Here is a 22,149-nt window from a genome sequence, read left to right as displayed (position 1 = left end):
TGGTTTGTTGGCTATTTAAATTAAAATTAGTGTGTGTGTGTGTGTGTGTGTGTGTGTGTAGTAATATCAGTAGTTGGATTAGCTTGTTGATTTCTTATGATAATTCAGTGTGAACCAACAGATGTTTTTAATTTCTTTTTTTTCTTTTTTTAACTAATGAAGATTTGGATTCCTAGACTTGCCCAAGCACTTCTGTCTGCGATAGCCGATTTGAGGCTTTACTCATTAATAAAGCAACTAGAAAATCAGCAACTAGCAAGATGGGTGGTAAGTTCTCAACACTTTAGAAACTATATGCCAGTTTTTCATTCCTATGAGCATAAACAATATCGATTCCCAAACCAGTTTCGAAAGATAATTCATACAATTTTATAGAGTTACTAACATAATTAAGAACAGTAAAATGCAAATGGCGCACCATCTCTCTTCTGATGGGGCTCTAGGTGGTGGGAGTCACTGAAGCCCTCAAACCCTGTGTGAGGGTGAACCTAGGATGTCTCCTCTGGAAGCACCGTCACTCCTCCCACTGTCAGAGTCCTTGCCTCGCTTTCCATGAAAGTCAGTAGGAATAGTTCTAAATCACTGCCTACCTCACAAGCTGCCTCAGCCTTTTACAACCCTGATCACTATTCCTCCAGCTACCTGACACTCAGCCTGAGAAATGCCTTTTCAGTAAAGCACTGGCCCACCTCTAACTAGTGTTTAAAACAGCTGGACTCTATAAGGGAGAGGATGTGGTGTAGAAGGCTGTCTTTTGTCATTTAGCTTATTTCACAGTGGGGAGATAGATTCTTGATCTCCCATTCAAACCTTGAATGGATTTTCCCATTTAAGCCATATCTTGAAGAGTAATCAGATACTGTAGTATTGTTGTTACTTTCCTGAATTTGACCCACCTAGAAATCTTACTACCTTTTTTTCATTGGAAAGTTTGTTCAAATTCCAAGGTGCCAATTTACCAACACATTTCTGGAATAGAATCTATATCTATAAAAGGCTAATATGCGAAGTGTCCAACCATCCAACTGGTCGCTGTGATGCGCACTGACCACCAGGGGACATATGCTCAACACCGGAGCTGCCATAATGCGCACTGGCACTGTGGATCTGGTGCCCATAAAGCAACACTGGGCTTCCCCCAAGTGGGACACAGGCCCTGCCACCACTCTAGAGCAGCAGTCCACCAAATCGCAGCTGACGCTGCCAAGGCCCCATGGCACAAAATGCAGCCCCTAGCCCAGCCCAGAAACGGTCACTGTGGGCAGTGGGTAATGATGTCACTTAGCAGTGCCCAGCTTTCTCTCCCTAGTGACAAGTCTCCTTGCAATTTCTTCAGCCCAGGAACACGACTTGCTTTATAGCCAGGTGCAAACATTTCACTCTGTAACCAAATATCTGTGAAGCATTCTCCCATGCCTTATCTCATTTGATCCTCACAGAAGTCCTGGAGTAGGTAGATAGGAGATTGGGTGGAATTCTATTTTCTTTTCATTAGCTGGAAAATGGAGATTTTCAGGTTTTCTCACTGTGCAGAATATAGTCAAACACTGCTGCAGTTAAATATTTTACACTTTGTTCTCCCTGCGTGATCTACAATAATAATCTGCTTTGTGTTGATATTTACTGCTGTGTTGCTAACAATTATCTGAAAGAGAAGTTGAGGTGCTTTGCTGGGCTGGAAAAAGTTTAGCTAAATCAGAAAGCAGGTCTAATTAAGCAAGTTTTATATATATATATCGGGTCTAGTAATAATTAATGTCGTTTTTAAACATTCGTTTAAAATCTTGCTTGGCGTTGTCTTGTATTGACATAACCTTCAAACACGTGGTATCTACAGAACGTGTGAAGTGCAATTAACAAGTTTTGCTTGAAAAAGTTTGTGTTTAGTTTGGTTTTTGTTGCAAAACTCGGCCTAAGAAGATGGCGGATGAAGAGCATATTCGGCACTGCATGCTTTACGAGTTCCAATTAGGAAGAAAAGCAAGTGAGGCTGCAAAAAACATCTGTAGTGCTCTTGGTCAAGATGCAGTTAGCGCCAGAAAATGCCAGCGTTGGTTTGAGAAATTTCGCGAGGGAAATTTTTCGTTAGATGACAAGAGTGGTCGAGGCCGTGTGTCCAATTTTGATCAAGAAGCTCTTCAAGCTCTTTTGGTGCCAAATCCTCAAATTACCCAACAAGAGCTTGCGACAACTTTAAATTGTTCACAAAAAACAATTTCCAATCAATTGCGTGCACTTGGCAAAGTCCAAAAGTTTGGAAAATGGGTTGGTTCCTCATGAGTTGACCGACAACAATCGTAATCAAAGAGTCACAATTTGCAGTTCGCTCCTCTCTCGTCAAAACCGTTTGCCATTTTTAGAGCAAATTGTTACCGGAGATGAACAATGGGTGCTGTATGTTAATTTGAAAAGGCGGCCTCAATGGTTGGACAAAAATGAGGCTCCGCAGCCCACGCCAAAACCTGACTTGCATGCGAAAAAAGTGATGTTGTGTGTTTGGTGGAATTTTAAAGGAATTCTTCAATATGAACTTTTACCATCTACCCAAACCATTACAAGTGCAGTGTATAGTGCCCAATTGGAAAGGTTAGCCCAAGCTTTAAGAGAAAAAGAACCCGCGCTGATTAATCGGAAGGGCGTAATTCTTCACCACGATAACGCACGACCGCATACTGCAAGAATCACTGCTGAAAAACTGCGCCAGTTGGAATGGGAAGTTCTCCCTCAACCTGCATATTCTCCTGATATTGCCCCTTCCGATTACCATTTGTTTCGTTCTTTGCAAAACTTTCTTCTTGGAAAAAAATTTAATCATGAAGAATGCCTCAAAAATGCATTGACCGAATTTTTTGCATCAAAATCACAAGAATTTTACAACAGAGGGATTAAAATGCTTCCTGAGCGTTGGGCACAAGTAGTAGAAAACAACGGCAACTATATTGTTGATTAAATTTTGTTGTATTGTTTAAATAAATTCGATTTAAAAAAGTATTAGAAAACGACATTAATTATTACTAGACCTAATATATGGCTAAGTTGTCTTGTGCATACGCAATACATAAAAAGCTCTCACTGGCACCAATCACATGCGTGTGTTTCTATCTGTAATTGTCGATTGTGAATTTGGATATTTTATTGATTTTTTACAGAGAGGAAAGGATAGGGATAGAGAGCTAGAAATATCAATGAGAAACATCAACCAGCTGCCTCCTGTACACCCCCTATCGGGGTTGTGCCCGCAACCAATGTACATGTCCTTGACCGGAATCGAACCTGGGACCTTTCATTCCACAGACCGACGCTCTACCACTGAACCAAACCGGTTTCAGCTTTGGTTGACATTTCTATTATAAAGGGCGAATGGCTATATTAAAATATTTCTTCTAATTAATTTCCTTTCATTATACACGAATCCGTGCGCCAGGCCACTAGTTTATTATAATAAAGTATTAATAATATTAAGAATTTACTAAATATTAACAGAACATATTTCTTCAGGTAGCATGTTGATTTACATTAAAAAGACAAATTGGTTTAGCAAATAAGCCCTTGCTAACTGATTCCAGGATAAGGACAGTATCTATTTTGTGCCTTTATACACTACCAAAGGCTCAACCTAAAATGGCAAAGCCATCAGGCCTTTGAAATCCTTCCCCAAAAGTAGCAGCCGTTCTTCTAATTTAGGAAAGGCCTTTAACTCCACAAAAATTGGAAAAATTTTTTAAAGGCTTTATTTGAAAAGATAGGAAGTAGGTACATCTGTTTAACACCCTTGCATCAACTAACAAGCTTCTTTTAATAGAAGCTTGTAGACTTTATGTTGCTTCTGTTTGCATATTCTTTAAAAACTGATTTATATATTTAATCAATTTTCAAGTTAAAAGTTAATGATATCTCCTGACAGGTTTTTTCTCACCTATGTTTTCTTAATTTTTCAAGAAATAGGGCAACATTTCAAACCAAAATCAATAAAAACAGTCAATTTACTTGTCAGTATTATAAGACAATTTGAGGAATACTGATTAGGACAATATAGTTATGAATCTCAATTCTCTATAAATTATACCATCAAAGAATCTGTATTTTGTTTCTTTCATTAGTGAGAAGTGAGATTTAAATAAAATGCAGCGCCATAAAAATGTATTTGAGAGTGTAAACTTAACTTTAACAAATATAGATCTAATATCATAGACATGTATTTGATATTAATCCTTAGAAACAGTGTTTGGGCAGGTCTGCTTTTAACATTACTTCCCTTTTGATGTGATTTTTTTGCAGCATTTAGACTTGCTTGCTATTTTCCATAGAAGATAAAACTAACTTTTTTTTATTTCCCCCTGCATGTATGTTTGCTCATAATTGTTCTTAGTTTTTTTGCCAGTTATGCTCTTGGTTCACATGGTATTGCTGTACCAGAACTCTTACAAACACCATGGAAACTGTTCTCACTGTAATTGCTCTTTTCTACTACCCTTTGGAAGGTTCAAAGTCTATGAACAGGTGAGATATATTGCTGTGAATATACAAAATTCTAAAGCATGCTTTTGAAAAGATCTTAAATATCAACACATTGTAATGTCCAGTAGACCCCTAATGTTTATGAAGGTTATTAGACCCACAAATTTCCAGTTGATAACATTTATTGTAGCATGAAACAGAAATACTTAAACTGGTAATTAAGAAGAGGTTAATAAAAAGACTGTTTACAAAGATGTAGACAATATTTAGAAAAGTCAATGAGGGGATACCATAGTGCCCCAGGACTAGCCTCTTCAGGAAGTTTCTATTACCCCTTGGCCCCAAGGAGCAAGGAGAGGAAATGTTACAGAGCTGAAACTTTGAGAGGGCCTCAACAGGAGACAGGCACAGCCAGCTTTTAGCCATAGCAAGGAGAGAATAAAATATCCTGACTTAACTCTTCTGTCCTCCAATTAGCCAAAGCCAATTAAAAAGCAAAAGAGTCCATTGATAGAGTCCATACAGGTCAACCGCCCTGCACATGGAGTAGGTGAAGGGTGGAGAAAAACAGGTCTATTAGGGCAACTAGAAAATACATGGACCTAATTTGGGCATATGCACAGACACTAGGGAAGCAAATGCCAGCCAAGGGAACAACGTGACCAAAGGGATAAAACCATAAAGGGCTTCACTGTACTCTGGGCAGCTTGTCCAGAGTAGCTAATTTGTGGTAGGACGCACGGGAGAAGAGAAGAGTACGGGATGAAGCTGAAAAGGGACTGCCCTTTTCCAGAATGGGAACTTCATTTTATAGGTTGTAGAAAGCCCTGGGAGGCTCTTAAGAAGCAGGGCATAATCATTTCTGATTCAGAAAGAATTCTCTTGTAGTAGCTATATTTAGGATATAATGAAAGGGAGAAAGCCAGAATTTGAATCTGGTTAAGAAGCTGGTGTCCATTCTCATATTAAAAGGTGGTTGCAAGGATGACATTAAGCAAGATCATTTTTACATTAGACTCTTGACTGAAAGAATGGCATTCAGTTAAATTATCGATATGATAAGAACTCTATCACATGGCAAAAAGTGAAAATAAGGAAAACAGGCATCTTAGACTTGTGGCCAGGCCTAGCAGAAAATTACACAATATCTTAGCCACACAAATGAATTAGGTTATGTACAATGCAAGGTATTTTTGAGGAATGGGCTATTTTCTTGTGCCTTTATGGCCCAGCCTATGAATCCCTGTTTTAGGGATCTGTCATTTTGAGGCTTAGCCATTCTTTCTGTCTACTTGTATTTTACCAACTGCCCCATTTCCTGTGTATCTCACATTCACTTTGAGAGACTGATTCGGTTGTTAAATGTCATTGTCCTTATTTGGACATAGCTTTCACACTGGTCAGCCTTAGATTGGCTGCCTGATTCAGTCAGGAAAGGAGAGTCATGGGGTATAAACCACCACTAGATAAGCATTCGTTCCATGACAGGTACTATTCCTGGCTTGACAATAAATAAAAAATTTAAACCTCCTTTAAAAATGCAAGTATTATAAATGAAAGATTATTTAAGGGTGGTATGAGAATACCTCAGCATTGACTTCTATATTAAAGTGTACAGCATAGGACTTATTGCAAAGTAAGTGCTAAATAAGTATTAATCTACGATGACTATGAAAAGATTCCAGGCAAATGACAGGACTTGGTGTGAAATGGTGGCAGTGGGAATGGGAAAGAAACAAAGTGGATGTATAGATGAGAAGTTGCTATTTAAGGTGACTGAGAAACTGAGTGATACTATTAACTTACTACACACTGAACCTGTTTTAGGGAAGGTTATATCACAGTGTAAATAGCAGATAACTTCTAAACTCATTTCTAGTTGTCTTGACAATACATTTTCCTTGTCTACAGTGTCAAGTACTCATCCCTGGTGGCACTTGCCTTTATTATTCGCCCCACAGCAGTCATTCCATGGATACCTTTGCTCTTCAGACATTTCTGGCAAGCACAGAGAAAGCTTGATCTTATTCTACATCAGTTTTTACCTGTTGGGTAAGTATTGCTACAATCCATCTATTAATTTTAATAATATGAAAAATATATTTCAAATAAGATTTTACGTCTTTGAGTCAATTATTGTATCTTCTAATGTCAATGAGAATTGTCAGACCAAGGAAACAGAATATTTCCAAATTTATATTGTAACTAGAAGCCCAGTGCATGAAATTTGTGCACTGCGGGGAAAGGGGGGTTGGGTTTCCTCAGCCCAGCCTGCACCCTCTCCAATCTGGGATCCCTCAGGGGATGTCCAACTGCCGGTTTAGGCCCAATCACTGTGGGATTGGGCCTAAACCAGCAATCAAACATCCCTTTTATAATCCAGGACTGCTGGCTCCCAATCGCTCACCTGCCTGCCAGCCTGATCACCCCCTAACCACTCCCCTGCCAGCCTGATTGCCCCCAACTGCCCTCCCCTGCTGGCCCTGGTTGCCCCCAACTGCCCTCCCCTGCTGGCTTGGTCTCCCCTAACTGCCCTCCCCTGCAGGCCTTCCGCACCCCCCCCCCCCAACTGCTCTCCCTTCCCTGTAGACCCAGTCACCCCTAAGAGCCCTCTCCTGCCAGCCATTTTGTGACCACATGGGGGTGGCCATCTTGTGTGAGGGCATGATTGTCAATTTGCATATTACCTCTATTATATAGGATAAAGATATATTAAGATTCTGATTAAACATAAGTATTTTTATTTGCTTAAGCGAATAAGAATCTTTGCAATTTTTCTAATAATTTTCCTATACTTTATTTCCTAAATATTTCTCAAATACATTTTAGAGATACTTGATTCTTTTACATTCTTATAGGGCTGTGTGATTTATAATGGGCATTCTCATATTACCTCATGATTTTCAGAATTCTTAGATCTAGGCAATTGTAGTTGTTTTTATTTTGTAGAAGAAACACGGGCTTGGCAAATTAAAAATGCATTAGTCAGCACTAGCTGGTTTGGCTTAGGATACAGCATCAGCCTGTGGACTGAATATTAATCATCCTTTTTGTTTTTCAGATTTGTCACTTTGAGTTGGTCTCTGATAATTGATCGTATATTTTTTGGTCAAGTAAGTCAAATATATTAAACTATTTTTAGTCTAACCGTTTATTACACTAAAAGTTCAACCTGATTTTTAAATTCATGAATATTTGGGAACATTTAAATGATATGGATTAAATTTAAAAACTGCTAGCATATATCTTTGATTAAATTTGTTATGCTTTCTATATAACAGAATTGTGTATTCCTAATTGAAGTTCAAGAGAGTCCATTTTTTAAAGATATTTTTGTCAGGTTTATAGTAATAAAAGTTTGATTAAAATTATTTTAGTTGTCCTCAAGGTAATAATTCAAAATTCAAATTAACCAGATTATTTTTCAAGCATTTGGTTTGACATACTAATCTCACAACTGTAGGCTGTTTCTAAGTTACCTGTTTATAAGTCACTTATGGGCTCTGGAATCAGATTGCCACAGTTTGAAGCCTAGTGCCCTCAATTAGCCTTGTGAACTTGGACAAGCTATGTGAGCTTGGAAGCCAATCACCTTTCTTACCAGTTTCTTTATCTGGAAATAATTATGGTCCCGTAACACTGGAGGATTAAATGAGATACTGCATGTATAGAACTTACAATGGGGCCTGGCACAAGTGAGCACCAATGTTAGCTGTTGTTGCTGTCTATTGTCCGCTTTGTGCCATAATTCCACTTGTAATCTTTTCAAAGCTTTATTTATAGGTAATATGTGATGGAAGGTACTAGAATAAAATTTTTAATGTGGGTACCCCACATAGACGCTCCAATAAAAAATAAATTTTATAAAGTCTTTTTGTTGTTAATCCTCACCCAAGGATATTTTTCCATTGGTTATTAGAGTGGAAAGGGTGGGGAAGAGACACAGAGAGGAACATCGATGTGAGACATACAGGTTGGTTGCCTTCTGGACACGCCTGCCCTGGGCTAGGGACCGAACCTGCAACCAGGCACTGCCCTTCAGTCTGTGGGTCAATGCGCTGTCCACTGGCCAAACTGGCTAGGGTGATAAAAGTTATTTTTAAGTGTTCTCTTTAGTTCTAATTCTATGTAAAACTTACACTGTCAAAATTTGTATGTTTATTCAGACTTCCTTGAATCTCAGAAACCTAGTGTTTTACAAACCAACAAGGAACACACAAATACTTAGAACATAAAAAAAAAATGCTTTCATATGGTCATTAATCAAATTATTAGTGTAAACTATTCTTTGGTTTTTAGATCATTCCTGATTTAATGTCAAGATTCTGCCAGATACTCTAATGCCAAAGACTCAAACTTGGCACTAACACATTTCTGTTTCTCTTTTCTTCGACTATGCCAGTGGACTCTGGTTCAATATAATTTTTTGAAATTTAACGTGCTGCAGAATTTGGGGACATTTTATGGTTCTCATCCATGGCATTGGTACTTCAGTCAAGGATTTCCAGTTGTTTTGGGTACTCACCTACCCTTCTTTATCCATGGCTGCTTTCTAGCCCCAAAGAGGTACCGGATACTTTTGGTAACTGTGCTGTGGACACTTCTGATTTATAGGTAAGATTTTATTTATTCAAATAGTTAATTTTGATGATATTACCAAGGAATTAAATTCTTCAAGAATTAAACTGTTATCTTTTGGAGATCCATTAACTATTAGGATTTGGTAATTGGGATTATTTAGCAGAAAAGGTAGTAATTATTGTATGTTGGTACTTAGAATGAATACTTCTGATATGTATAGTTTACTTAAGAATTATGTTCAACTTTTAAGAAGCTGAACAAATTTCATTTGCTCTTAGAAATGACTAAAATTTTAAATATTAAAGGACCAGAAAAATATTTTAAAGTGAAAATGTATGCATCTTTCTTTCAAATTTGAGTAATGACTTGGATGAGTAATAGAAATCTCTTTTTTAGAATGTAATTGTACTTTAGACATTGACATTAAATGTTAGGATTACTTTTAACACATCACCTTATAACTAAAAAAAAACACACAAAACAAAACAAAAAAAACCAACAGATCCCTGAAGCATGAAATTCAGTCTCAGTACATAGAAGAACAGGTAATCTTAATTATATTTCATTTTAAATACATAAGGTTCTCAACGTATCATGTGAGAAAACATTATTATTTTTTTTATTATAGCATGTTGAGCCACAAAGAATTCAGGTTTATCTATCCCGTTTTACCATTCTGTATGGTGTTCTGTGGTAAGTATTTTTGTTCAATATAGAAAAAAAATACTTGAAGTAGATAAAAGATAAGCTCTCATTAAAGGTCATTACACTATAAAATATTTTCAACTAGGCTAAGAGAATTGCTTAATTGCAAAATAATTATATGACTTCAGTATTCTTTCTGCAGCCTAAATATCCCTTTTCCTGTGTCCTGTAAAGTGAGATAAGATCATAAGGACCCAATATCCAAATTATAAGGATCCAATATCATTCTGGTGGTGGTATTCCTGGCTGTTAGAAATCTCTCACTAAAAAAAAGTAATGGAATAATATATCTATTTTAGAATAGCTACTTTAAGTTTATAGTTAAACTAGTAAGTTTTTTGTTTCATAAATGAAAATATATTTATAGCCGTTGAAACTAGTTTTTAATGTTTTTGATATTTGAACACTCACTGTAATGCATATGTAATTTTATAAGTTATTCACACCTAATTTTTGTGGCCCTTTCTACATTTTTTTTCCAGTAGATTATTTGCAATTTTTTTTTACATGTGACTCCTAAAATTTTATATCATTCAGCTCTAGAAAACATGAATTTTCATATCGGTTGGCTTGGAAAAATTATAAATTGAAATTTTGCTAACTTTACACTTAATTCAGAATAAATGACTATTGATTTCCTTTAAATATTAATTACTAAAAATCACTGGACTGGAGAGGGATTAGATGAGTAATCAACAGGAACTAGAGACAGGGTAAAGCTAGGGAGTTAATACTGTCAATCTTTTTACTTAAAATGCTTTGTCATGGCTTTGAAACAATGCACTTACGTAATTTTGATAATTTTTTCTTACCATGAGTATTTTTATAATTAAAAATACACAGGGTTTTTATCAAATCACTCTCATCAGACAGTAAGCTAAGTACCTCAGCTCTTCTGTGCGCACTCGCTCTCCAGCGGGGCCACCTAGGGCTTGTTCACTCGGGGTAGGCAGGGCTCCAGGGAAAGGAACTGAGATGCAAGCATGGAACTGTTGCTTCCACCACATTCCCAAAGCCAGGGCATATTCTCGAGATGAGAAATAAACTTCAGGCTTGTGTAGGGATTGGACACAGGAAGAGGAATAATTGGAGCCATTTATCAATCTGCAATAATTTTCTTCTCTAATTTGAGTTTCCTTCAGTCCTATCCAAAAATGACTGAAGTCTAGAAAACATATCTTCTGTGATTGCCTCTGACCCTTGCTGACCTGTATAACCTTGTGCCTCAGTTTCCTTTCCTTAAAATAAATTTGCCACTCGTCTAATAGCCCTGAAATTCTAGGACTGAACGTGTCATTTGTGCTGGTGTTTCCAGCACCTGCTATTCATGCTGGGTTGGGTACCCGTTTCATGTTTTCACTAGAGTAGCCAGTGCAGACTTGCTTGTCTCTTATGAGGCCACTTTCTTTTTCCATATGCTGATTGTTTTTATCAAAATTACCTAAGTGCACTGTTTCAAAGCCATAACAAAGCACTAAAAAAAAAAAAAAAAAAAAAAAAAACCCTGCTTCTACTGCCCTCTTACCCATTTCCCCTCACCTGAGGCAATCACTTTTAGGTGGTTATTTTGTCATTTATCTCTAAATAAAGTGCTAATAACACCCTTAAAAATATTTGCTTTTGACTTTACCTCTTGACTTCTCTCTGTGGATGAAAATATAGCTTCTTTCCTTAGCAAAGTATAACATAAAATGTTTTACGCCTTCCTGATTGACCAGCACTCTCATTATGTTTTTGATGGTTCCAGGCCCATTCTCTTATATTATATATCCCTTTTTAGAATTAAACTACCCTTTGTTTTTCTCATCTGAACACTGAAATCAAGTTGACTTACCAAGGAGTATTTAAAAATGAAAGCATTAACTCAGAAATATCTGTAATTGGTAGAACTTGATAGAGATATTTTTCTAAACTTGAGTTTTCTAGTAATTCTTGCCAAAACATGGATGCATCCTTGCTACCCCTCAGTTTGATGAGATCAGTAATGTACAGCCCCAAACTTTCCCCATCCTCTTCATTACAATGACCCTCCTCAGTCATTAATGAAGAATGCAGATTAACACACTAAATATCCAAAGCTTAAAATGTGATTGTATCAAGATAAATTATAGGACAATCAACTGGGACATAAAAGATTTAGAACATTTTTTAAATAGTAGTCTGATGAGAGTGATTTAATAAGAATCCTGTGTACTTTTATATAAAAATACTCATAGTATAAAAAATGATAAACCATCAGGGTCATCATCATCTGGCCCCATTCCCCAGAGATAACTATCAATTTCATATAAATCCTTCCAGAAATTTTCTACATATCTACTTTTATTTATTTACTTTAAATATATCTTATTGATTTTTTACAGAGAGAAAGGGAGGATAGAGTTAGAAACATCAACAAGAGAGAAGCATCGATCAGCTGCCTCCTGCACACCACCCACAGGGGATATGCCCACAACCAAGGTACATGCCCTTGACTGGAATCGAACCCAGGACCTTTCAGTCCACAGGCCAACGCTCTGTCTACTGAGCCAAACCATTCAGGGCTACATACCTACTTTTAAATATTTTTGTAGGCTCAGATAACAGGAGAAAATTAAGTATTCTGGGATGCTGTTTAGCACTGAGTTAGCCACTATGTGAAATGAAGAGGCCTATATTTTGGCAGGTAATTCACAGGGTTCATACTATGTCCTTGTTCTCCTGGAAATTACATGAGGCTGGAAGATTTCTGTAACTGGCTTTATAGAACAGAAAGAAAACGTGTGTTCCCAGAATCTTCAGGTATTGGGAGCAGGGACTTATAGTTCAAGTTAGGTAGAGCTTACATTACAATGTGATGACTCGAATTTTGTGAAGCTAGCTCATTTTAGGGTGGATCCTTTTAGTGACATACAGATCCTTACCTGTATGTACAATTAAGTAGACTTATTCATGGTAGCTATTATGATCCTGTTAATTACCTCTTTTAAATATTAAAGAAGCCATACTGAGTCCCTATAATAAAACCATGAATTCTGAGCTCTTGTGACTCAGTCTAGCATTCAAGCTGGTATCTTTCCTCTTCTCCCTTTAGCAAGGTGATGGTTTGAAGACCCTCAGTCAGATTAGACTATTTTTTCTCTTCCTAATGCTTTATTATTTCTCCAAATATGGAAATACATTTCTCACTGAAAGTATCCATCATTCTATTTTATTGATTTTCTTACAGAGAGGAAGGGAGAGAGAGAGAGAGCTAGAAACATCGATGAGACAGAAACATCTACCAGCTGCCTCTTGCACACCCCCTACCAGGGATGTGCCCGCAACCAATGTACATGCCCTTGGCTGGAATCAAACCTGGGACCTTTCTGTCCGCAGACCGACGCTCTACCCCTGAGCCAAACCGGTTTCGGCAAGAATCCATCATTCTAAAGTGAGCTAGCCTCAGGAAATGAAAATCACCACCATGTAAGCATCACCTAACTTAGAAGATGCCCTTCAATACTTAAGCAGCTGTGAACACAAGCACATTATCTTCCTGCATTCGCACAGAATGCCATTTTTACCACCTTGTATTCTACTATGTACCAGTTGCCCAAGCTTCTGTATCCCAAGGCCATAATTTTTTGTAACATTTTTAATGATCATAGTGAACAAATTGTTACTGAGTGAACCACTTTAGAAGCCCATGGTATACTTATTTGAACATTCCTGAGAGCAAGTTAGGCTGTACACTTTAGTGTACCTTTCTGAAATTTGAGCCCACTAGGTAGAAAGCACTTCACTTTCAAGTTGTATTCATGAGTCTGCTCTTTCTGTGGCTGGAATTAAGATGGCAGAACTGGAATCCTAGTTACATTGTAATAGAGATAGTTCTAATTCTCATTGTTTTTTGGGAGGTTCCTCATTTTACCATTTCAAACATCTTACAAATGTTAGTTTTAAATGAAGGTTTGGGGTTCTTCACCTGGCTATGTTTTTTATCACCATTCTTCACAATGTTCTTTGGATAATCGAAGTTATTTCAAACAGTACTAGGTGAATGGATGTGACAGTCCAATTACTGAATGGAATAAACCAGAGGTAATGCTATCTAAAATATTCACAGAAGAACAAAATTGAGCATTGAAGGTTTCCTGCTCAAATTTTATTTTATCAGTTCTTCCTGGGCCAACTTTGTTAGTTGTAGTTAAATGGAAACAGCTCTAAATTAATATTATTCATGTTCAGGATAAGATAGCTGATGGAAAACAATGCCTTGGCCCCAGTGGAAATTAGTGCTAAAATTTTAGGCAGGTCATAGATTGGGTCCTGGATACCCAAATTCGAAAAGAACTATATTCTGTGAAGACAATGTATATAGAGTATGAAACCTAATATCAAGGAACTTAATAAAATTATTCTTTTGGCTCTAGCCGGTTTGCTCAGTTGATAGAGCATTGGCCTGCAGACTGAAGGGTCCCAGGTTTGATTCCAGTCAAGCGCACATCCAGTAGGGGGCATGCAGGAGGCAACCAATCAATGATTCTAATCATTGATGTTTCTATCTCTCCCTCCCTCTCCTTCCCTCTCTGAAATCAATATATTACAAAAAAAAATTATTCTTTTCTAGTATAAAGTCCTGTTGTTTGATAGTGTTTTCAACAGATTCTAATATGCTTATTATCAGGGACTGTTGCTAGAGGACTATGGGAGGGAGACGGGGACTTTTAATTTATCCTTGTTTTTTTCTGCCAGGTTTTTTTTTGTGGTTTTTGCCACATTTTTAAAAAAGGGAGGGGGGATTGGCCCACCCAGTGTAGTGTGGCTCAGTGGTTTAGGATAGACCTATGAACCAGACAGTTGCATTTCCCAGTCAGGGCACATTCCCAGAAAGGAGCATGCAGGAGGCAGCTGGTCAATGATTCTATTTATTTAGCAACTACTATGTATCAGGACAGGCACTGGACATACTTTTTTTTTTTCTTTTTTTTTTTACTAATACTTGAAAAAGGCACCATTATCCCATTTGCAGATGGAGAAACTAATGCTCAGCAAAGTAAAGCAACTTTTGCCAGAGTAAAAATTCAATTCTGGGTCTGTTGGACTCTCTGGCCATAATCTTCCCACTGTATTTCAATTCCTTTTTCTATAAGAAGGTTAAGACCAAGATCACAACAGACAATAATAGTGAATTGTCAATTATAAAGGTGACCTACTGGTTATACTAGTATACACCTTGTTTGTCCATGACAGCCTTACAGCTGTGCTACTTCTACAAAAGATTATAAAAGATGTCATATCTATCTTCATACAGGGTATTCACTAAACCACCTGAAAATGTGGAAGAAACCAGCTCTAAGTTTCCTGTTTTTATCAAATATGCTCCTTGCCCTCTATACTGGTTTAGTTCATCAACGAGGTACTCTTGATGTCATGACTCATATTCAAGAACTCGGTTACAACAATCTCAATAAATCTGAAGCTTCAGTATTTGTAATGATGCCTTGCCACTCTACTCCTTTTTATAGGTAATAAAAGTTTTTCCACTATATGCAATCATTAAGAAAATGAAACTACTTTAAAATTCCTTTCGGGTTCCAGAATTAGGAGTTTAAATTAATTGTTCACTGATCAAATGATTATAAAAAACTTGAAACTCCATATTTATTCACCAGATTTAAAAAAATATTTGTTATGTCAATGAAAATTATATAGTTTTTAACTTCAATATCCTTTTTTAAAAATTTAAACAATTTAGATTTAAGTGATCAGATTCAAATACAATATAAATTTTATATAGGTTATTTGCTGGTATTCTTAGTAAAGAAATTAAGAGTTATCTCTGACTTTATCACAAATCTTTGTGATACATCTTGTATTTATACAATTTTAATCTTAAAACACTGGATTCTAGTCCAGATTTACTGCTGGACGACTGTCCTAGTCTTAAACCAGTTTTTTTAAACTCTGGATATTAGTTGTCTCACCTGTCAAAGTTAAAGAAATTGGATTAAATTATATCCTAATACTTGAATTAGTGTTTCTGGGAATATAACAATAAAATTGTCTTAACTCTGCAGGACATTTAAAGACATCCATTTAGCCCAATGCGTGTTATTTTAGGAAAGTGTACTAGTTATTAATTACCTAATAGTACAAGGGCAAACAGCTTTTTTTGCAGGAAATTCTACACCTATTTAACTTAATCTGGCTTTAAATAATTTGAAGTTAATTTTCCATATGCAAAGTCAACTTATCAATGTTATCTTTTTAAGGTAGTTTATCATTTTTTAATACTCTACTTATGTCAATAATTTATAGACAATTTGGAAAATTAGGATTACCTAGCAAAAGTCCACATGTTAGATGTAAAGACCCAAATATCCCTTCAACTTTAGCTTCCCCTACTATATAAAGACGACTAAAGGTGAAAGAGGAACATTCACCCCCTTCCTGCTCACACTGCAGAGAACATGTGTTCTAAAGATAAGTTGCTTTCTATACATGGGTGCTGTGTTTGATGTCATCAAGTTCTCATCATAGGCTTTTTCAAAGTATACAATGCAGTAAAAAATAACAACTCTGATGTCTATTTTGGAATATAAGGCTGCCAGATGTTTCTGCTTTGCCCACTATCTCCAAAATTATGAGTCATAATGTATTAGGTCTTGTGTGAATTTACTTTGCATGCATTTCATATATAAAATAAACCTCTATTATATATTTATTTTTATTTGTCCTAAGGCAAAGTTATAAACATGCTTTTTGCATGATTCAAGAAATTAGAATTAACTTGTCATAATTCATCAATCCATCTTTTTATACATTCTCTAGTCTTTCTAGGCCACAGTAAAACCATTACTCATTTGGATGTTAATCAGTGAACATATATTGCTCTCTAATACAAACTCTTACTTATAAAGGTGTCATTGCACAGGTACATGGTGTGAAAATCATATTCTCCAACTTTGAGAAAACTGCATTAAAGGCCTGCTTCTTCACCTAAATTGGAACCCAATATAGATTCAGATTTCACATTTTGTTATGTAAACATGATATATCTTAAGAGCAATTTGAAAACTTTCATAATAACTTTCTTTTCATAGCCATGTCCACCACCCACTACCAATGAGATTTCTCCAATGTCCCCCAGACCTGACTGGAAAAAATCACTATCTTGATGAAGCAGATGTATTTTATCAAAATCCTTTAAGCTGGTTGTATAAAGAGTTTCACAACAATTCAACACTGCCTACTTACTTGATCATTTTCAACGTTTTGGAAGAGGTAAGGAAACATGAAAAAAGGGGAAAATAGTACTTTTATTTTACCTGAAGTTTAGTAAACACTCAGGGAATTAGACAACGTAATTTTTATGGTCCTTTTTAACACCTATAATTTTGTAATTGGTCTTTTCCCTAGACAAAATCAGCTCCAGTTCTATGTATATCAAGGCATATATATTACTTACCATGATTTAAAAAACTGCATTGTTTTATTAAGTTGTAGAGGCGCAAATCAGAATAAGTCATTCTAAAATTCTTGAAACAGTACTGAGCAAAATGTAGCCTTTATTTATGAAAACATTTATTTCTAGGAAATTAGTGCTTTCTTAATTTCAAGAAACTATGAGAGAACTGCTATTTTCTTCCACACTCACTTGCCAGAGGGTCGAACCGGAAGCCACATATACATCTATGAACGGAAGTTAAAAGAGAAACTCTATAGAAGATGAAATTCTGAACTGTTTTTATAACTTTCCCAAAGAAAAAGACACTCCTGGGTAAAAATACTCGGATGCTGCTTAAATACACTAGTAAACACTGGGTAAGATTCGTGGAACTAGCAAAACACCTCTGAACTGCTTTCCAAATATTACTACTGAGGAAATGTATGAAAATTATCACAAAGTATAAAATTGTCTATTAATACAATGCCCAGATTTTAAATAAAGACCTTTAGTTTTCCTCATGTTGTAGTTTTATTGTTTCTTCCACAATATTCAGATATGCAAGAAATTTCACAAGAGAACAAGTCAGCAAGCTCATAAGAAGGCAGCAAATTCTTCACAAGTCAGCGGGCTCTTGAACCCACAAAAAGACAAGAAGAGTAAGATTATAAAATGTTAAAGGAATTCCATCACAATGTACTTTTTTCAAGCTCCACTACAAATTTCACACAAATATCAGTGTTAATTACACTTTGTCATGTATGACTTGAGCTTGCTTTAAGCTCATACACTGAAAGGAAGTCTCATTTCATGCACAAAACCTGTTGCATGCCTGGCTTCCTTAACAGAACTATAGCTGAACATTTCCAGTGCCAAAAAATATGCAGCAAAGCTAAACAGGAAAATGCAGGTTAGTAAGCTTTTGCTTGATGCTTCTGAGTAATAATATAAAGTCATCAAATAGATACTTAGAAATGATAAAAAGACATTATCTTGATCCTTTCATCCTAGTTTCAACACAAACATTGTAGAAAGCATCCATATTTGCTGGTTTTCTAATTTAACTTAATCTTGATGATCAATATTTAGGATCAAAGGGTAACTGCCCCAATTCTATTTCGACATTTGCCATGTGTCTTCCATTAGTGCGATCATATTTATGCCATTTACCTTCCCTCTTATAAGGTTGTGGCTGAGGGTGCTTCTGCTCTTGTTTTCGATGCCTGGAGTTTTCAATATTTACCGTACGTTTCTTTTTATCTGGTCGACTGAAAGCAGTAAACACATTTTTTCATCTATGTTAGAGTTAAATTTATTTAAACAAAAAACAATTTAAATGTTTTTCTCCATTAATCTATTATCTGAACACTCTGAGAAAGGATGTTAAATTAAACTGAAGTATAATCATAGTATAATCATGCCAGAAAGATCCAGTCTACTTTTATCCTATAGAAGAAAAAACAAACACAAAACCCAGAAATGTGACAATAAAATAATGAGGTGTTTCCACTATTTTTCTTCCTTTCCTGAAGAAAATCAATCCCTCCCTATTGGCTTCATCCCTCAGCAGAAATGTTTATATACCACTTACAAAATAAAGTCCTTCTTTTTCTCTCTTACAGCTCAAGTTAACCTGTGTCTACATTTACTGGTTTCCTCTCTCTCTCTAATCAGGCTTCTGTCACAGTATCACTCAACCAGTCCATAATGCCACCAGGCTTCTGTCACTACTTCCTTGGAAATACTCCATAATGCCATCCACGGCTACCTAATTCCCCACCCAAGAAATCTAATCCTTTTTTTTAAAGAGTTTCACATACATACTCTTTTTATTAATACTTGAGATCTTTGGATGTCCGTGATCCCACTCTCTGTCTTGTCATTCTAAGCCTTCTTTTCCTACAACCCTCATATGTTGTGTGATAAATATTTCCAGCCTAGACTACACACACACAGTCTGGGCTAAACTAATGGCCAACTAATACTCTCCTTTGGATGTTAATAGGTTCCTCCGAGCACAACTCATTTCCAATTCCCCTTACCCAAAACCTTAAACCAGAAATCTGGAAATTTTTGCTTTCTACTTCACAAAAACCACCAATTTTACTCACTATGTATTACTCAAATATCTCCCCTTTCTGTTCATACCTGTATTATTTTAAAAACCACCTTAGCTCCATCCTTTCCAATAAATCCCACAGGCTATTGTCAGTGATCCAAAATGCCATAAAGCACATACTTTAGCATAAAATGTGGCTCTCAATGTAAGCTAAATATTGTCTTCTGTTCATACCCCAGCACCATCTTTCCTCCCTAAAGTGGCATGTCATCACATACCTATCTGCTTGGCAAATCCATTTCTCCTTCAAAGCCAGCTTTAAAAAGTTGAGTTCTAACTCTCAAAAGCTTGTGAGCTCCTTCACAGCAAGAATTTTTCATGTTTCCTCAAAGTAGCTTCACAATGCTTTACTCATTATAAGCACTAGATATTCATTGAATGACTAATGACACGAGTCAGTCTCATTATTTTAATGACACATTACTTTTATTCAGATATATAGGGTGTCCCCCAAAAATGTATGCATACTTTGAATGATTATAAAGGTGGTATTTATTAATATACAGTTCATTTTTTAAAAAATTAAAAGAATCTACAGAAATGAATAATGGTTTTGGTCAGTGCCTGTTTTTAAACCGATGACCATTCTGGTCCAGGCATTGCTGGGAAATTGAAGCAATGGAAAAGCAAACATCAAGAATCATTTTGTTCGCTATTTGTGTGCCCTCAATTCATCTGTTTTGTGCCGCAAACTTCATCTTTTATGTATCCTCATAAAAAAGTTTAATTTTCTTTGTTCAAAGCTTAATCTGCCTAAAAAGAAAGAAACATCAACTATCATGAGCTATCAGCTGTTAAAGTATGTATACATGTTTTGGGGACACTCTGTATAACTCTCTCATGTAAAAAATATAGCTAACATTTGAAGATTAGTCAAATTTCATATTACTGAATATAAAGGTGATAAGTAAAGACAGTTATTTTTAGAAGTTATGTTCAAAGCACACACATAGAACTTGTGGCTTATCAAGTTTGCCTCTTTAATCATATCACTACAATAATTCTGTAATAAGTGAATTAAATATTGTAATTAAGTTGACAAATGGGATAGACAAATGAAAATAAGTGGGACATCCAAATCATTGTATGTGAGCCCTTCTGACTTCAGAATTTAATTTGAATTCTTCACTCCTAGCTCCCCAAAAATGAGTAAATAAAATATTAAAGGAAAATTTCACTTAAGGTGATTAGCTTTTCATATAGATTAAAATGAAAACAAAATAAGCTAATGAAACTATTTGCTTAAGTCAAGCTGATTATATGAAATTTTCTGACTGTTATAGCTATTAACTTGAAATTATATCTTTCCATTTAATTTATCCTAAATTCTGACATTAAAGTACTCTTACAAATAGCACTATTTTTTTAAAGTACTTTATAATAACATCCAAGAAACTTATCAAATAAAATGCTATCCAATCTACAAATGTTAAAAACTATTATAACAACATGGTGCTATGTAAACCGACCTGGGTCCATATGGAGGGGAAAAAGTGTGACCAAAGAAGTGTCTATATATATATCCATCCAACTTCTCAAACACTCCATCATTATCTACTTGATATTCCTTCATGTCTTTAAGATAATCTTTAACATCATTAACAAAGTCAGTGAAGAGCTTCTGATCATGTATAAAGATACCATGTATGAAAAACTTATCGATGAATTGATCAAGTTCTTTCCAGTGATGAAAACTATCCAATTTTTCTAATAAGTACCTTTCAACTAACTGTCTAAATTCATCTATCCTTACAGGATTGGACACTTTCATATTAAAAAGGTTAATGGATTCCTGTTGAGCACATTCAAATACACCAGAACAAGACTTTCTGAAAGAATTATAACTTTCACTACAGCCATGTTCAGCACTGCATTTTTGTGAATTTGTATTTTTCCCAAATTCTTCAAAATGAACTGGCTTTTCTTTCCTTCCCTCTCTTTGCATGGCAGGGCCTCTATTCTGGTTTTGTGTACGTGCCTTATACAGTGGATGTAAGTATTCACTAAAAACTGTTGGTTTTTTAGCTGTTCCTTCTTTTGTACCACCAAATCTTTTATTGCCCTTTTCATCAAAGATATTCTTGGTGGTATCTTTGAAATGTCGGAAAGTAGATTTAACTGAATCTGAGAATTTTTTCAGATTTTCTTTTACAGCTTCTTTAGCCTGCTTAATTTTTTCTTTATGGTGCCTCACAAACTCTTTGGTAGAATTCTTCATGGCATCAAATGTTTCCTTAACTGAACCCAAAAATGTTTCTTTTGACTTATTTTTGGCCCTGTAGTTTCCTCTGCCCCCTTTCTTTTTTCCATCAGTTTCTTGTTTTCCATTTTGATCTTTTGCCTCAACATATAGCCTTTCCCACAAATCAGAACGTTGCTGTTCAAAGGTTAGCTTCCGTTCCAGCTCCGTGAGTCTTTCCCGTAAGATTTCTACTTCCTTTTTATCTGTCAGTACATTGGGAGAATCTGGGTTGCCATCTGACTGGCTAGAGCTTAATTGCTGAAGTTCCACTCTTAAAGCCATGGTTTTTAGTCGTTCTCTCTCCAGTTCCCTCCTTAGCATTTTTGCTTCTGCCAACAGAGTCTCCCTTTGATTAAGGATGCTGCGTGTTTTCTGCTTTTCTTCTTTCAAATACTGCTTAAGTTTTTGGTTTTCAGTACCTAATTCAGTACTTGTCCCTTTATCTTCCAATATCCTAATCTGTTCTCTTAGTTTCCTTAACTCTTCTTGTAGTGAAGACAATGCTTTTTCTTCCTTCTCCAAAGATATTCTTAAATACTGATTTTCTGTATCAAGGCTCTTTTTTTGAGTTTCAAAGGACATCTTCTCTGCTTCAGTCAGGGTCCAACACTTTGCAAGGTTCTCCTTCAATGA

At 35.9% G+C, this 22,149-nt stretch overlaps 2 protein-coding genes across 8 annotated transcripts in view; one reads left to right on the top strand and one right to left on the bottom strand.

The window, feature by feature from the left end:
• The window catches only part of PIGB (phosphatidylinositol glycan anchor biosynthesis class B), a 21,756-nt gene extending 3,920 nt beyond the window's left edge, over positions 1–17,836 (top strand). Inside the window, exons 4-12 of one of the 2 annotated variants that reach the window (XM_045582324.1) lie at positions 163–267; positions 4,382–4,500; positions 6,370–6,510; positions 7,520–7,571; positions 8,861–9,072; positions 9,668–9,732; positions 15,020–15,233; positions 16,812–16,992; positions 17,303–17,836. In XM_045582324.1, the coding sequence (XP_045438280.1) occupies positions 163–267; positions 4,382–4,500; positions 6,370–6,510; positions 7,520–7,571; positions 8,861–9,072; positions 9,668–9,732; positions 15,020–15,233; positions 16,812–16,992; positions 17,303–17,440 (1,227 nt within the window). In that variant the 3' untranslated portion in view covers positions 17,441–17,836. Of the gene's footprint in view, positions 1–162; positions 268–4,369; positions 4,501–6,369; positions 6,511–7,519; positions 7,572–8,860; positions 9,073–9,667; positions 9,733–15,019; positions 15,234–16,811; positions 16,993–17,302 lie in introns of both variants that reach the window. The other variant, XM_036441217.2, reaches the window with a different exon arrangement.
• Positions 1–22,149, bottom strand: part of CCPG1 (cell cycle progression 1) — a 68,206-nt gene that overhangs the window by 3,282 nt on the left and 42,775 nt on the right. For 3 of the 6 annotated variants that reach the window (XM_045582304.1, XM_036441195.2, XM_036441211.2), the window contains 2 exons: positions 20,744–22,149; positions 17,260–18,423 (listed from right to left, as the gene is read on the bottom strand). In XM_045582304.1, coding sequence (XP_045438260.1) covers positions 18,234–18,423; positions 20,744–22,149 — 1,596 coding nt within the window. In that variant the 3' untranslated portion in view covers positions 17,260–18,233. Of the gene's footprint in view, positions 1–11,805; positions 11,809–13,103; positions 13,111–17,259 lie in introns of those variants that run through there. The other 3 variants (XM_045582300.1, XM_045582312.1, XR_006741780.1) reach the window with 3 other exon arrangements.

This window comes from Pipistrellus kuhlii, unplaced genomic scaffold, assembly GCF_014108245.1.
Source record: "Pipistrellus kuhlii isolate mPipKuh1 unplaced genomic scaffold, mPipKuh1.p scaffold_m20_p_1, whole genome shotgun sequence".
Taxonomy (NCBI): domain Eukaryota; kingdom Metazoa; phylum Chordata; class Mammalia; order Chiroptera; family Vespertilionidae; genus Pipistrellus; species Pipistrellus kuhlii.
Note: the sequence above shows the minus strand (reverse complement) of the source record. Positions and strands in the feature narration are given on the sequence as shown.